General features: G+C 32.0%; 1 protein-coding gene across 2 annotated transcripts in view; it reads right to left on the reverse strand.

Moving 5' to 3' along the window:
* Positions 1-714: 714 nt before the first annotated feature.
* ZNF280D (zinc finger protein 280D) overlaps positions 715-17,743 on the reverse strand; it is a 101,560-nt gene continuing 84,531 nt past the window's right edge. For both annotated transcript variants that reach the window (XM_090270648.1, XM_090270649.1), the window contains exons 18-20: positions 14,928-14,973; positions 4,099-4,154; positions 715-1,529 (exon numbers count right to left, since the gene is read on the reverse strand). In XM_090270648.1, the coding sequence (XP_090126774.1) occupies positions 905-1,529; positions 4,099-4,154; positions 14,928-14,973 (727 nt within the window). In that variant the 3' untranslated portion in view covers positions 715-904. The remainder of the gene's footprint in view (positions 1,530-4,098; positions 4,155-14,927; positions 14,974-17,743) is intronic.

Here is a 17,743-nt window from a genome sequence, read left to right on the forward strand (position 1 = left end):
GAATTCATGCCAGGACATGTTTTCAGTTTGCTGCTTTACAATATCTACATTATACCACACTTTGGTTTGGTTTCCAGACCATTTTTGAGTCTATTTCTAAAGATCATTAAAACAATATTAAAAGCGTAATAGCTACAGGAGTTTCAACAATTGATTTCTACTTTATACAACTAGTACATCAAGGGATTTCTGCACAGCTCACACTGACAAAAAACACAAATATAAGTTTGTATTTTAATAATTTCACTTTCACTGAAAGTTTAATTAAGGTAAGCTTACAGCCTGGCAGGCTAACATTTGTATGGAGGTACATGGATTCAAATATTCTGTTTACATGCTTCAGACAGCCTGGAATGTTATATTAAATCCAAAGTTTATGTTCATTCATAAACTTCAATAGTTTCATTAATTTCACACTCTAAGCATTTATCAGCATCATACCCAAAATAAAGCTTTCATTAACAATGCCAATTAGCCATTATTTTAAATCAATTATTCCCAAAAGGTATGTGATTTCCAACTTTCTTCCTTTAAGTTGAGAAGGATATATAAGTAATAAAAATTTTTAGCTTAGAACTGAGAGGTTTCAATACTTTATAAATATAACTAATATTCTATTTATCAATTCATATTGGCGATCAAGTTCGACTTCCATGAGAACTGTTAAATGAAGCTTTCTATTTTAAACTTTCATTAAAATCCTATTTATCTTGAAAATCCATACTAATCATGCTATTATTGAACTAATTTCTGTAGTAACCTAGGTTGTTCAAATAAAGTGTATGAATGACCTCCCTCACATTTTTCTATTTTTGAAGTCTGTAACAGCACCACTGAGCTCACCTGATAGCACTGTTCCAAATGCTCTTACCACTTGTGCACTAGAACCGAGAATGACTTAATTTCAACTTTTTTCTTTTTCATCTGCCATATCTACCGTTGTCTCTGTTGTGCTAGGGCTATTTTCCCCAGGAACATCATCCATTTGATCAGACGCTACTTCATCAGACTTGGCTGAAGGATCACCACTACCTTTCTGAAGAATCTCTGTGGCTTCATACTCAAGTACCTCTGATGGAGTCAGAGGTTCCAGATGAATACTGCCTTGCTCACTAACATCAGAACTAACAGATTCAGGTTCAACTCTTTTTCTCAAAAACTGATCAATGCTAACATCACCAGATATTAACCGCAAATCCTTAATATTCTTTGAAGAAAACCTGACTTCACTGGAGTTTTGATCTTTAATCTGATCACATGAAATTATGTTTTCTGAACTTTGGCACATTTTCAATTCTGTTTCCTGATAAATGTGCTCAATTTGTTTTTCCTTTTCCACTTTATTTTCACTAATATTTGAATCATAACTGGAGATATTCTTTGAGTGAGTTTCCTTGTCTTCAAGACAGGTATCATTTTCCTTATCTGAAACTATTATGCTTTCTTCACTTTTTGTTGCTGATGTGCCTTCAAATGAATTTGCCTCACATCCGTCTTTTTCTTCTTCTGAAGAAGCTTTATCATGTTGACTGAAAAAAAAAAAAAGCGACTTATTATCAATTCCTTCATAATACAACGTTTTTGAACATTATCAAAATAAAGACATGCTCTAAATAATTTTTTAAAGTTAAGGCTTACTTGCCCACCAAAAAGAAAAAAAACAAAATAAAATTCCAGGTCCACAGTCCTTATCACAATGTTGTAATTTAGGAGGTGGCCATTTTTGAGGCAAGAGAGTGCAAAACTCCAGAATTACGTATTAAGAATAGACCTGTAAAGTTTATCAAATGGTTTCAGTCCTGGTTACTATTTTCATCTCTTAACATCCTTGCTTGATTTTAGTTAAAATGAAAGCATTCTTATTAATTTCTGAGAATACTTTAAATAAAGAATAAATACATATGGAAAAAAACTTTTTCCTTTATAATATATATATTCTCTTACGGTTACAGTATCCCTATGCAAAATCATATAAGCATTCACAAACAATTCCCTAATTTTTAACAGCCTAATTTAAGAAAACACAAAACCATGCCTGAAAAAACTATGTAAAATATATAGATGTATGTTTGTACATATGGTTATGATTGTGTGTGTCTGCATGTTTACTTTTACCTTGATGTGTTAACAGAAAATACTTTGTGAGTTATAAAACATTAGAACTAGAAGATTCCGAAGAGGATCTCCAGCCTAGATGTACAATACTCATTTTAGCAAAAATTAACTTAATGATAACATGCCTTATTTCTTACATTAATCTACCTGGAATTTAGACATTTTTGTAATGAATTGACAAATATAAAAGCAATAGTATCAACTATTTATTATTTACTAAATTACATTTATAAGGCTATTTCTCTTCTAGATATTTTGTTATGATCTGTTTTTAGACTGACAATTATTGAGCCAATACCAGACTGTCTTAATAATTATAGATTAACAAGGTACTTTATTATCTAATAGAGCAAATTGCCTGCATTTTCTACTCTTCTCCCTAAATTTAATCACTTAATAACGTAAAGGATATTTGTACAAGGATGTGCATTAAAACAATGTTTCAATAGTGAATACAGAAACAACCTAAAATCTAACAATAGGGCAATAATTAAAACAAATTATGGTATTAGTAAAAAGAAAAATATAAATTTTAGACTTTGTCAGTTTCCAAACCAAATCCCATAAATTTGGAAAATGGCCTATCATGCAAGTTATTAATATATTATTTTCTATCCCAGTAAATTTTTGTTTTTATTTAGATCTTGCACACTTCTCATTTTTGTTAATACTGTGAATTAATACTTTAGTCCATTATATTTTGTAATCACATGTTATTGTATATAGGAAAGATTCTTAGCTCATTTTCTTCCACGTTATAGGTCAATTACAGCACCTCAAAAAATTATATTTTCCTCATTTAAATTTGTATAATTGTTATTTTTGTCCAGCTCTTATTCGACTAACTACAATTTACAGAAAATGTTAAATAACAGACAAGACTAGTCTGCTTTTTCTCTTTAGTTGAATATTAGTAAATTCTTTCCCCTCCTTTCCAGAAGTCTAGGAAAAATGCCAGGTGAAAAAAGGGCTAGATAATTTTTCTAGTTAAGTCTAAGGAACAATAAGGCTTTACTCCATAAGTTGCTTTTTTAAGGGCAATAGATTCATTAATCTCACCAAATTAACAAGCAACCTACTGTAAAATATACAGTATAGAAAGAAATGGAGAAATCACTTAATTTAAATGGCAAAATAAAATTATCTTTATCTGGAAAAAAGTTCTAATTAGAATAGTGGAATTCTTTTACTAAAAGATTGTGAAATGTCATGTTCTTTAGTGGTCTACCTAAACATTAAATGTTTAAAAACCAATTTCTAAATTTTGAAACTTTTAAGTTGAGATGCCACCACATAAGTACCGTTAAAGCTTTTTGAAAATAATTTATATGTAAAAAAGTATTTTAAAATTACCTATTTGCAATAATTGTCCTTTATGTTGTTAACTTGTAGCATCTTTTAACTGTTTTCATTTAATACAGGCAATTAAAATCTGTTAACATTTTACTTACTAGTATGTACTTTAAAATTTTTAACTTTATACTCCACAAGTATAAAAGTACTTCAAAACTGAAGATCTGTAGTATAATCCTGTTGTACTAAAATTTCAAAACATTTTAAGTTAAAAGCTATCACTAAAAGCAATACCATATACAAACATTTAAATAGTCCTTTACTGATTAACTAAAATAAATGCAAAACAAGTGCCATTTATATATTTGGTTTCAAGAGATTCAGCTTTCCTGGCTGGTGTGGCTCAGTGGATTGAGCGCCAGCCTGCGAACCAAAGGGTCGCCGGTTCAAATCCCAGTCAGGGCACATGCCTCATTTGTGGGCGTGCGAGAGGCAACCACACATTGCTGTTTCTCGCCCCCTGTTTCCCTTCCTCCCTCCCTAAAAACAAATAAAATCTAAAAAAAAAAAAAAAGAAAGAAAGAATATAATCTGGCAATTCAGAAATTCTTTTGAACTCCCATGGAAATAATAAATATCGACAATAAAAATAAATTATTTTTTAAAAAGAGACTTTTTCCATATATTTACCTTTCAGAATTTGATGTTTCTGTTTCTCCTTCAGCCATATTAGGTCTTGCAATTTCCTGGAATGATTAATAATAATTTTCTTTTATATTCATGGATAAGCTTAACCTACTTTTATTATACCAAACTTTCTGGATAAAAGGAATTTAAGAGTGCAATCTTATACACCAAGGAAGTAGAAAAATAATTTCTTAATCAAATATACTAGAATAATTCTCATTATCAAAAGTACAATTAAAAGATTCTTTTTAAAGAAACCTATAAGAAATTCTTTGTACCACAAGTTTTTGAATCAAAGTCATAAAACAGTTATCCAGTTATAAGAATACCTGCTTTCCTTAGACTCTGTTTCAAATATGGGCCATAATTACAATCACAGTTCCTTGAACAACACGGGTTTGAACTGTGCGGGTCCGCTTATATGCAGATTTTCTTCAATAAATATACAGTTGGCACTCTGTATCCCTGGGTCTCGCCTCTGTGGATTCATCCGACCTCGGGTTAAAAACAGTATTTTCAATCTGCGGTTGGGAATCCACGGATGTGGAAGGCCAACTGTATGTAATGTTCTACGCCACTTAATATCAGGGACCTGAGCATTCATGGACTCTGTTATCCATTGTGTTGGGAGTGAGGTCCTAAAACCAAACCCCTGCAGATAGCTAGGAACAACTGTACTGTAGGTTTTTTTGGTTTAAGTCTAAAGTTATACACAAATTTTCAACCATGTGGGGGTTAGTGCCCCTAACACCCAGGTTGTTCAAAAGTCATCTTTACTTGAATAGAAAACTAGTTAAACACAACTTAAAGTTGAACAAGTGGCATTCACAGTATTTTTTTATACAAACATTAAGTGCAGACACTTTAAAAAGTTTCTGAAATTATCATTTCATATTGGAGTCATGGTAAGTGGAAGTAATATTAAATGACAAGCAAATTAAATATTTGCTTATTTCAAATCTTTTATGGGGAGGAATACAATAAAACTTCAGTAAGCCAGAGGTCAGTATAACAGTTTATAACAATTACTAATTATTGAGAACATATGATGCATGTAGTATGTTAAGAACTTTCCATTCACTATCTCATTTCATTCTCATATGCGATATCATGAACTCCACTTTTACAAATAAAAAATGAAAGTGCATAGGTTAAGTAGAAAACCTAAAGCAATGCCACAATAAGTGGTGAATCTCTAAACCATTATAGTGATGATCCAAGCCTGTGAAATTCATAAGTTTATTAATCATATAATTTATTTCTTCACTGTCACAAAACCCTGCTAAAATGAGGGCAAAGAAATAAAACATTTTCACTCATAGAGACCAAGTAAACAAGAAAGCAGACTTACTGTCAAAGAGGTTTCAACAAATTTTTAAATGGAAAGTGGCTGGAGGAGTGGAAACTGACTTCACAGTGTGGAGGAAGTTATAAGAAAACATCTAAGTGGGAAGTGTAAGAAGAGAATCAATTTGCCTAGGCAACTCAAGAAATCTGGTATTTAAAGGAATTCAGTACAATATTCAGTACATAAAAGGTAAAAATGAAGCACAAAGACTACTGAGAAATCTAAATGTTTTTTCTATAGATACAACAGATACCTACCCTTACCCTACCACAAAAGCTAAAGGTTAACTCTGAACTGGAGACAATCTAAAGTTGTGAACACCAGGAACAGCAAAAGGGAGGCATGAGACACAGAGAAAACAAACAAACAAACAACAAATAAATTAGTTAAAACCATAAACTGAGTAAAGGGACCCACAGTCCCTCTCCGGCCTGGATTCCAGAAGGCCAGCAGCCAGATGAATCACTCTTCATCCTATCGCCTCCAATTGGAATATAGATTTCCTCTTTGGAGAAAATTACTAGCCCCGAAAAAAGATTTTCCATAATGATTTTGAGCGCATACTCCCCAACAAAGAATCAGTCAGCTGAGCACCTGATTTCTTTTGTTAAAGTCCAAACAATTCCCATGCAGACTGTGCAGGTTGTACAGCACACTAATCCAGGGGGCGACCTTTACATATATAAATCGATGTTAACAGTTCTCCAAGACTGGCTCACAGACAACTGGGGCCTCCAAAACACTTTCAGGAGGCACATAAAATTAAAACAAGAGTAAAAATGCTGGCATCTTGTCACCAATCAAGGGAGTGGCTCCAAATCAAAATTGTATTAGTAATCATTGTATTCTTTATCAGCACACACCAGCAGTAATTTTATGATATATGATTCCTTGAGCTTGTCTTTTTAATATCCTTGTGACAAAGTAGGATGCATGCATAAAGCATTGATTGCTATTGCATACTGAAAATACTTGGGTCTGTGATGGAGCTGTGAGCTAAACCTAGCCACATTTTTTTCCATTTAACATCATTTTAATTGAAAAAAATGACTGTCAGACTATGGGTATTTAGACTTTGCAATTTAGTAGACATATTCTTGAAAATTAAAAAATGAGCCCGTAACTCCGAAGATAGCTATAGTATTTGTTGCCAATAATAAAATTCAAGCAAAGATTAAATTTTAGGAAAACTTGTATCCACCACTGATATAAGATTAATGATAATTTTAATGAATGTGATTACTTGATATTATATAATGAGAGATGTCAACACTTGGAAGATTTAAGTACCTCAGTCAGTGAACTAGTATTTTCCAAATGGCCAATGCTTGACAAAATCACCCATGTATAAGAGATTCAATCAAGGTGTAATAATAATAGATTTTCATGTAACAAAGTACAAAAAATGTAGTTATAAGGAGTCAGATTTTACATTGCAATAAATCTTTAAGAAAACTTCTACTTGTGGACTTTAAAAAAATATATATTTTATTTATTTATTTTTAGAGAGCGAGTAAGAGAGGGAGAAAGAGAGGGGGAGAAACATCAATGTGTGGTTGCCTCATGCTCGCCCCCAACTGGGGACCTGGCCTGCAACCCAGGCATGTGCCCTGACTGGGAATCAAATGGGTGACCCTTTGGTTCACAGGCCGGCACTCAATCCACTGAGCCACACCAGCCAGGGCCACTTGTGTACTTTTGATGTAGTATATGAAAGGAGAATAAATAGAATTATCTGAAAAGATTCTTGAAGTACTGGATGAGGCTGGTTATTTTTCACATATTTCAACCAAAACAACGTACCACAACAGACTGAATACAGAAACATGAGAATTCAGTTTTCCTCTATTTAACTAGACATCAAAGAGATATGCAAAAGAGGAAAACAATGTCGTTCTTTTAAGTTTGTTTTGGGAAACAGTTATTTCCCAGAAAATATATGGTATTTATGTTAACTTATGGGGGCTTACTATTCTTTAAGTAACAATGTTTTTTAAATTTCACACTTTGAATTTCTAATATGGTAAATATCAATAATTTTTTAGAGTACTAAAATAGTGCTCTCTGGAGTTGTGAGTGCACAACCTGCATGGCTATGCAAAACAGCCCTATACCGATCCAAAACCATAGGGCTTTCAATGAACTTTTTAGTGTTTCATTCTTTAATACATATGAACAGCTAAGGATCACCACACATTGAAGATATCCTTTAACATCAGAAAGATCAAAATCAACAAAAAAGAATAAAACAGGGGGCTTGGAGAAAACAGAGACATTTCTGGGAACAAAAGAAAATATATATTATGAATACATATTTAATATAGATAGGTATGAGATATTATTACATCTATTAAACAAGAAAAAACTGAAAATAGAATGTTTGAAGAACAAATAAAAAACATACAGAGATTTTCAAAATTAAATATATGGAAACCAAAATATTTTTTAGAAGACAACTAAAAAGAAAAAAGATGGAAGGCAAAAAGAAAATATCATATAATTAGAGGAGTTGATATAGGAAGTACAATATCACATCAATAGAAGTTTCCAGAGAGACAGAGACAGAGACAGAGAGAGAGGGAACAGAGAAAATGACAGTGAAATTTTTACCTAAGAAACAATACAAAAAACTTATCCCCACACAGAAATATCCCCATGACAAAGACTTAGCTAATGCCCACCATAGTGAATGAAAGAAGGATAGATGAATATGTCAGGAAGAAATTTCGAAACGCCAGAGATAATCATTAAAGTAGTCAGGGAAAAAAATAACCTAAACACAAATAGGAGCAAGAATGGCATCACTTATAAGAAAGTTATTTTCAAAATTGCACTGTAAAATTGTTTTCTATATATTTCAGCCAAATTATCATTTGAGTAAACACAGGTTTAGATATGTAAAGAATGAAAAAAGATATATCCCTTTTGAGGTGCACATTTCATCAAAATAAGGAGTAAACCAAGGAAAGAAGAATTAATGGTTCAGAAAACAGGACACCCAAAACAAGAAAGGAAAATTCTAACACAACAAACAATGTACCAGGCTTAGAGAGCAACTAGTTTAAATTGAAGCAGGTCTGAGAGGAGATCACTAGACATTTTCAATAATTTTTTTGAGTGTATGAACATCTGGAATGAGTACTTCCAAAACAGCAAATAAATCACAACATTTAATTAAAAAAAACAACAACAAAAAACAGCATTAGGTGCACATAAAACTAAACAAATAAATAAAAAGATGTATTTCTGAACTCCAGAAATATAAGATGAGGTATAGAAAAGAAAATGACATCACAATACACTTCCTGGCTCAGTATATATAATAATCTCAAAAATTGGGATGTAACTATGTTGGGATTAGTGCTATGCCAAGCCATATGGTACCCTGAATGAAGTAAAAGAAAAATGTGTACACCTATACACAATGTTTTGTAATATTTTTCTATTGAGGTAAATACAACATAAAATTTATCATCTTAACCATTTTTAAGTGTAGAGTTCAGTGGTACTAAGTATATTCACATTGCTGTACAACCACCACACCACTTTTTGCATCTTGTAAAATTGAAGCTCTGTTCCCAATAAAAAATAACTCCCCTTCACCCAGCTCCCGGGAACCACTATACTCTGTCTTTATTGTTTTGACTACTCCAAGCACCTCGAATAAGTGAAATTATACAGATTGTTTTTGTGTGACTGGTTTATTTCACTTAGCACAATGTCCTCAAAGTTCATCATGCTGTAGCATATTACACAATTTCCTTCCTTTTTAAGGGCGAATAATATTCCACTGTATGTATTTACATTTTGCTTATCCATTCATCCATCAATGGGCCTTTGGTTACTTCCATGTTTTAGCTACTATGAATACTATTGCTATGACGTGGGTGAACAAATAATTTTTTGAGTCCCTGCTCTGATTTGCTTTGAGTATATACTAGATCATAACTTTCTGAGGAACTGCTACACTGTTTTCCACAGTGGCTGTACCATTTTACATTTTTACCAACAGCACACAAGGGTTCCAGTTTCTTTACATCCTCATCAATACCTGTTGTTTTCTCTCAGACTAATGGTGTGAGGTGGTATGTGTCACTGTAGTTATGATTTACATTTCCTTAATAATTAGTAATCTTGTGCTATTGGCCAATTCTATATCTTCTTTGAAGAAATGTCTATTCAAGTCCTTTAGCCACTTAAAAAAAAAATCCAATTAGTTACATTCAATATTTTGTATTAGTTCCTGATGTACAGCATAGTGGTTAGAAAATCATATACTTTACAAAGTGTTTTCCCTGACATTTCCAGTAAATTGGAGTATTTTTGTTGCTGAGTTTTAACAATTCTCTGGAACTCTGGATCTTAATCCCTTAGCGAATACATGGTTTGGAAATATTTTATCCCATTCCGTTGTCTTTTTATTTTGGAGATAGTGCCTCTTGATATATTAAAATTTTTAATTTTCATGAAGACCAATTTTTGTTGTTGTTGTTACCTGTGCCTTTGGTGTGATATGCAAAAAAATCGCTGCCATATCCAATGCTGTTAAGCTTTTGGTCTATGTTTTCCTCTAAGAGTTTTATTTGATTTGGGTCCTACATTTAGGTCCTTGATATATTCTCAGTTAATGTTTATATATGGTGTCAAGAAAGGGTCCAAATAAATTCTTTCGCATGTGAACAGCCAGTTCTCCCAGCACCATTTGTTTAAAAGGTGGTCTTGGGTCCCCTGTCAAAAATCATCTGACCATATATGAGTTTATTTCTAGGCTCTCTAGTCTCTATCTTTGGCCTATGTGTCTATCTAAGTGCATACCACACTGTTTTGGTTACTATTACTTTGTAATAAGTTTTGAAATAAAAAAGTATGAGTGCTCGTTTTCTTCTCTGTTTTTCAAAATTATTTTTCGCTATCTGAGGTCCTTTGAGTTTCCATATAAATTTTAAGATGGGTTTTCCTATTTCTGCAAAACAGATTCCGTAAGTTTTACTATGTTGTATTTTGTTTTCATTATCTATTTTCTAATTTCCCCTGTGAATACTTCTTTGATCCATTTGTTGTTTTAAAGTGTGTTGTTTAAATTCCACAATCTTGTAAATTTTCCAGTTTTCCTTTTGTTGCTAACTTCTAATTTCATCCTGAGATGGTCAGAGAAGATACCTTGCATGATATCTTTTAAAATCTATTGAGACTTAATTTTGCCTTACCATATGTTCTACCCTCGAAAATGTCCTATGTGCACTTGAGAGGAATGTGTATTCTGTTGTTGCTGGGTAGTGTGTTCTATTTCTGTTAGATCTATTTGGTTTATTGTGTCAAGTCTTCTATTTCTTTACTCAGGTCTGAGTGGTCTGTGCATTATTAGTTGGTTATTGAAGTCTCCACCTATTACAGTAGAACAATATATTTTCCTCTTCAATTCTGTCAGTTTTTGCTTCATATATATTGGTGGTCTGCTATTAAGTTGTGTGTTTACAACTGTTATATACTATGTCTTCTTGCTGTACTGAATTTTTTATTAATACAGGGGTAGGCAAAAGTAGGTTTACAGTTATCAGTATGTGAAAGTTTATTCTTGTATCATTAATTATTGTATTTGTATTACAACTGTAAACCTACTTTTGCCTACTCCCACATATAACATCCTTTTTATTTGCTTGTAAACTTTCTCTGATTTACCCTCAGTTTGTGCTTATATTAGTAAAGACTTCCCTACCCTTTTTTAGTTATTATTCACATAGAATATCTTTTTCATTCTCTCACTTTCAACTTTTGTCTTTGGATCTTAAATAAGTCTCCTGTAGACAGCACATAGTTGGATTTTGTGGAGGTTTTTTTCCCCCCAACCTCTTGGAGACTTTAATCCATTAATATTTAAATTAATTGCTAGTAAGAAGGGACTTCTGCCATTGTGCTATTTGTTTTCATTTAGAGCTTTTTTGGATTTATTTCCTGTATTACTAACTTGTGGTTTTAGTCGATTTTTATGGTAGTGAAATGTTTAAATTCCTTTCTCATTACCCTTTGTTTATAATGTATAGCAATTTTCTTTGTGATTACCATGGGGATTACATTTACCATCCTAACATTATTATATGCCTATCTGAACTTATACCAGCTTACCTTCAATAACATACAACTCCATCTACACCCCTTTCAATTGTTGATCTCACAAAATTACAGCTTTATACATTGTGTGCCTCAAAACATAGACTAATTCTTTAAATGCAATACTATCCTAAATTATGTAGAAATAAGCTCTGGAAATACAAACCAAAGTTACAGTAAAACTAGCTTTGACACCAATAATTTATTTTCTTTAAATATTTTTGTATTTTAACCATGTAGAAAACAAAACATACAATTACGAACCACTGTTACAATAATACTAGCTTTTATAATTGCCCATGTACTTACTTTTATTAAGATTTTTATTTTTCTACACAGCTTTGAGTTAAAATGTAGTGTCATTTCATTACAATTTGCAATTTCTTGAGCATTTCTTGCAGGGAAGGTCTACTGATCACAAACTCCCTCAGGATTTATGTGAGATTGTCTTAATTTCTCCCTCACTTCTTAAGCATTCTTGCCAAATATAGGATTCTTAATTTTTTTCCCCTTTTTACCATTGTGAATATATTGGCCCACTGCCTTCCGACCTCCAATGTTTCTGAAGAGAAATCTGCTCAAAATTGTATTTAGGATCCCTTGTATGTGCTGATTCACTTCTCTCTTGCTGCTTTCAAGATTCATTAACTTTGGAAAGTTTGACTATAATGTGTTTCCCTGTTGGTCTCTTTGAGCTCATCTTACTTGAGGTTGATTGTGCTTCCTGAATGTTTATGTTCATTTCTGTCAACAACTTTGAGAAGTTTTCACTCATTTCTTCATATGTTCTTGGCTCATTTCTCTCCCTTCTCCTTATGGGCCTCCCACAAAGTGTATATTGGTCAGCTCCCTTAGGCTCTGTTTACATTTCTTCAATGTTTTCTGTTCCTCAAACTCAATCATTTCCGTTGCCTTATCTTTAAGTTTGCTGATTCTTCTGTCTGCTCAGATTTGTCTTTGAATCCCCCTAAGTGAAAATTTCATTTTCAGTTATTGTACTTTCCAGCTCCAGAATTTTTTTCTGGTTTCTTTTTAGGTTTTCTCGTTATTGAGATTTCCGTTTTGTTCACACATTGTTTTCTTGACTTCCCAGATATTCCTTTAGTTCTCTGGGCAGCTTTAAGACAATTGTTTTAATTTCTTTGTCTATCATCTCTGCCATTTGGTAATTTTCAGGAACAGTTTCTGCTGCATTTTTCGCCCTCTGGATGGGCCATACTTGCATATTTGTATGTCTTGAGATTATTTTGTTGAACACTGGACATTTGAATCTAAAAATGTAGTAACTCTGGGAATCAGTTTCTTATTCTTCAGTATTTGCAGTTCTTTTTATTACTTATTGTCTTGTTGTTGCTGTTATTGTTTAGGTTGGCTCTACCCACAGGATCAGCTTGCGGTGTAACGCTAAGGTCTTCTTAGGTCTTTTCTGAGCCTTTCCCTGGGTAGATGTAATCACTTTCTAATTTTAACTGTATATACAGTAGTTTTAAATGTCCTAATCTTTAATGTCTGACTCCTGAAAGGGGAAAAGGAAAAGTAAAGGGGGAAGTGCACTATTCCTTTAAATCCCCTGGAAGTCACTTTAGCTGGAAGGGGAGGGGGCATGCAACAATGGGGAGGTGCCACAATAATGATGGTCTACCTATTGGTCTGCAATGCTGTGATAAGCAACAATCAGTGATAAGAGCACGGGTCCCCATTATTTAGAGTACCGGGTCCTTTTCACCCACCTTAGCTCCCATAAGCAGTGGGGCAAGATGCTCCAGGAACATGTGTACAGATGCCTGCCATGTGGCTAGTGGTGGGCAATGGGTAGCTGCTATTATGCTAAATGCTTATATTGACCAAAATTAACTACAATTTATTGTCCAAGTCTTCCCGTGGAAGTCACATGCCTTCAAAAAACTCAAGTTCCAAAAACAGTTACAACAGACAGACTCTGCTGATGCAATTATTGCCCAGGTGAGGAGATAGATTGCTGGTGCTTTCTACTTTGCCATTTTTCCAGAACTCTAGGGAAAGGCTACTACGTAGAAAGTAGTTGAAAAATTGTAAAGTAGGTGTATTGAACTCACAAGAGTAGTTTAAATTAAATAATTTCAGAATTTATTATCACCTTTCCTGGCTTTAATGGAACCAAACACATCAATAATATTTTCAACATCCAAATCTTGATTTGGACGTTTTGAATTTGTTGGCTACCTCACATGTGGTATAACACTGATTGTTACACGTCCTGATTTGATCACTGTCAACTAAAACTGGTCTACCTGTCTGATCTTAAGAGCATTGTTCAGCAAGAAATCTCCAGCATGAAAGTTCACAAACCACTTTTGCCACATTTGATCAGTCATAGCACCTTCCCCATACACTGCACAAATCTTTTTTTACATTTCAGTTGCATTTTTACCTTTCTTGAAATAATAAAGCATAATATGCCGAAAATATTGTATATATTCTTCCATTTTCAATACCAAAATGGCTACACAAAAATTCATCAATTTTGATGAGTTTACTTTAAATGCACGCTGATATGACAGCTGTCACAATACAATCTAATAAAATTGTTTCGAATGAAGTTAAAAGACAACTAAGCACTACTAGAGCCATCTTATGGAAAAAACCAAACAAACTTTTTGGCCAACCCAGTAATAATAATAACCCTGAATGTTATATTTACAGTGCTTGTTTTATTTTTAAGATTTTATTTATTTATTTTTTAGGGAGAGGGAAAGAGAGAGAGAAAAAGAAGGAGACAAACATTGATGTGAGAGAAACATGATCAGTTGCCCCTCCTACGCACTCTGACCAGGGACTGAACTGTCACCAAGTCATGTGCCCCGGGAATCGAACTGGTGACATTTTATTTTGCCTGAGGATGCCCAACCAACCAAGTCATATGAGTCACGGCCACAGTGCTTGTTTATGATGGCTAAAGCATAGTAACTATATATCCAAAATATTTCACTTAAAAAAGAGGTTACCGTAAATCTTTGACAGTCTAAATGCCCCAGAAAAATTGTATCACCTGGAAAGGTTGATTTTCCAATGTACCAAATGTTTGAGGTTTTACTGATTTCAGAACTTTTAAATCATAAATTTATTTTCATTACTCATTAGTTGAACTAAATTAACAGAACAATGAAATACATACTGTAATGTATTTGTCCAAATAAAACCACCTTACAATTTTACTTAGGATTAGATATTTTTATAGCTAATAAAAATGAAAACCAAAATGACAATTTATTTCCTGGTAACATGCCAATAATTGTTATCGATGTATGCACATTGAATTAAAATATTTTTTAAAAACCACACCAATAATACTTTCTAATGCATAAACTTTTAAGGTATAAAATAAAACAAAATTTACCTCAGACACCGGTTTTTGTTCCTTAGTGGGAGCTTCATTTTTTAATCTTGAAAACAAAATAAGTATTGGATATTTTATAATTACAATGAAAAAATATAAAAGTTCTTTTTGCATGCTTAAAATAATTAAAATGTAATTCTACATTAATGTACATTTTATACTATAATAGTAAATGACCTCTGTAAATATTTTAGGAAAAAAGCAAAAATGCATTATAAAAAAAAAAAAAAAACCCAGCAAATTCAATAAATGTGCTAAACAAATCAATAGACATGTATTTCCTTTCCTAAAAACACGAGCACTTAAGAAATGTTGCTATGCTAAGTATAATTTAAAGTTATGGACAGACACTTTACTTGGGGTGGTGACATACAATACAGTGTATACACAATATGTTGCAGAATTGTGCCTCTGAAACCTGTATAATTTTGTTAACCAGTTTCACCTCAATAAATTCAATTAAAATAAAATAAAATAAATGACATAACACATTGGTAAAAGTTTCAAAAAAATTATTTAACTCTTTAAAAAATAAAAGTAGGCTATATGGTTTAAATATGCATTAGTATTGACTATTACAGGACTTAAAAGGTAAAATTCAATATGATAATGCCATTTCAATAGCTATTACAATTAACTTACCAGAGGTGATAAATATCAGAGAAATTTAGAATTTTGGAGGATATATTCTTTTAAAAACCTTTATAAACAAAGCTCAAATATTAACTTACACATTTTTAAGCTTGATTTCTAAAACTATACTAATTATAACTTACTACATTAACAAAGGCATATGCCATTTATAAAATATTTTTAAAATAATCAATTCAATATAAAAGCTAGCTTTTCCAAAATATTTTTGTTACAGAAGATGCTGATAATTAAATATTATTTGCTAATATTATATATATTTTATCCTCACCCGAGGACATTTTCTCATTCTTTTTAGAGAGAGAGGAAGGGAAGGAGCAAAACATCAATTGGTTGCCTCCCCTATGCATCCAGACCTGGAACTGAACTTCCAACTTAAGGTATGTGCCCTGACTGGAATTGAACCCAGCAATCTTTTGGTTACAGGATGACATTCCAACCAATGAGCCACATTGGCCAGGGCACTAATATTACATATTAAACTGATTTTTAATCTGAATAATTAGGGTGTCTACTTGATCTGAAATGCCATTAATACAGCTAGGTGTATCATGACTTTGTAAAAGTTTAATAGCTATACTAAAATATTAATACATTTAGCATTAACAACTGTACTAACTTAAATTTCATGAACACATAAAATTGCAAAAAACTTAAAACAGAGTAGGTCATTTTTTGCATAAGTACTATATTGGTGGTAAATTAAAATAATTAGAACTAATTTACTAAACAAATAAAACTTGCACAAAAAATTAACAAAATGCACCAAGTAAACCATATTTGGGTTAAAGATTTATAATTCTCTTACGTATTTAATTGTAAACAATGATATTCATAAAGATGAAATAACGTCAAGCATACAGCATAATGTCACTGTTTTAATGATTTTATATGGGAAAATAACAGTTTTAACAATAACATGTATAAAGTAGTAAGAAAACACGAAAATCAGTCTGATCAAACAAAATGTATATATTGGATTAATGAATTTCTAAAATAAACATAAATTACAATTGATTTTTATTTCTAAACATTTACTAATTTAAACTCAGTTTGAAAAACTGAAACAAACTGGCCACAAAGCAGATAAAAGAATATTTTATAAAAGCATTTTCCTTTTTAGCCCACTGTTGAAAATGTTATCAAAGACCTTATAAAAGAAATATTGTGCTAACCATTTTCACATATGGCTATTCTAATAAATTGATTTTATACAGCAATTAAAATTAAAACTATTAAGCTTGTGTTACTATTATTGCATTTCAACTGGGGAAATTGAGTCTTCATATTATCTCTGCAAGGGAGGTTGGTAACAGAGGCTTTTTATTACTCTTTATTTTATTTGCTAAGAAACTGATAAATGAGAACAAAATAAATAACTGAAATAACTAGCATTAAGAGGCCTATCAAAATAGGGATGTCAATTTTGTTTGGGCTTTTTAACCATACTGGTATTCTGCTTAAGGAACAGAATTGTAATAACCAGGGAAAACATTTGGAAAAACAAATCTAAAAAAACATTATACACTATATAAAATTGCACTGAGTTATCACATTTATCACTAAAATATACACTATATTTTTATAACTATAAAAGCATACTTTAAGATTAACAAATTATAACATACTATAAATACATTACTGACACTTTTGAAGAAGGAAAAAATGTTTTTACCTGTAATTCTTATTCATTAAAGATACCTGCTGAAATAGTCATCATCTGAGGTATTCAACTGCTTGGTAGAAGACAGTGAAATTTGCTAAGCTCAAAGTTCTGAACTAATAACCTGCCATTAATAATTTCACTTTTTATCTTTGAATGTTGTAATAATTTTTTATAGAAAAATACAGTGTAGCATTTAAAACAAACACTATTTAAGATTTCAATGTAACAAGAACAGATGGATCAACTGGTAATCAATTTCAACAACAAATCATTAGAGATCAAGATTGCAAATAAATTATTTTTCTTCTGTATAAAAACGTGCTAAAAAGGATCTTTCTGATATATTTAAAGGACAATCCTTTCCCTCTGAAGTTTAAAATGAAAAAATGTCCCTACTTGCATTTTTCTGTTGGTCAGATGACCAATTCAAGGCTACATGTAAAATGAATATTTTGGGTCAGTTACATTAGTGTGTTCCTGTGAAGCTTCATTCACACTA

This window comes from Furipterus horrens, unplaced genomic scaffold (assembly GCF_987537825.1).
Source record: "Furipterus horrens unplaced genomic scaffold, mFurHor1.1.pri manual_scaffold_3, whole genome shotgun sequence".
NCBI classification, from domain to species: domain Eukaryota; kingdom Metazoa; phylum Chordata; class Mammalia; order Chiroptera; family Furipteridae; genus Furipterus; species Furipterus horrens.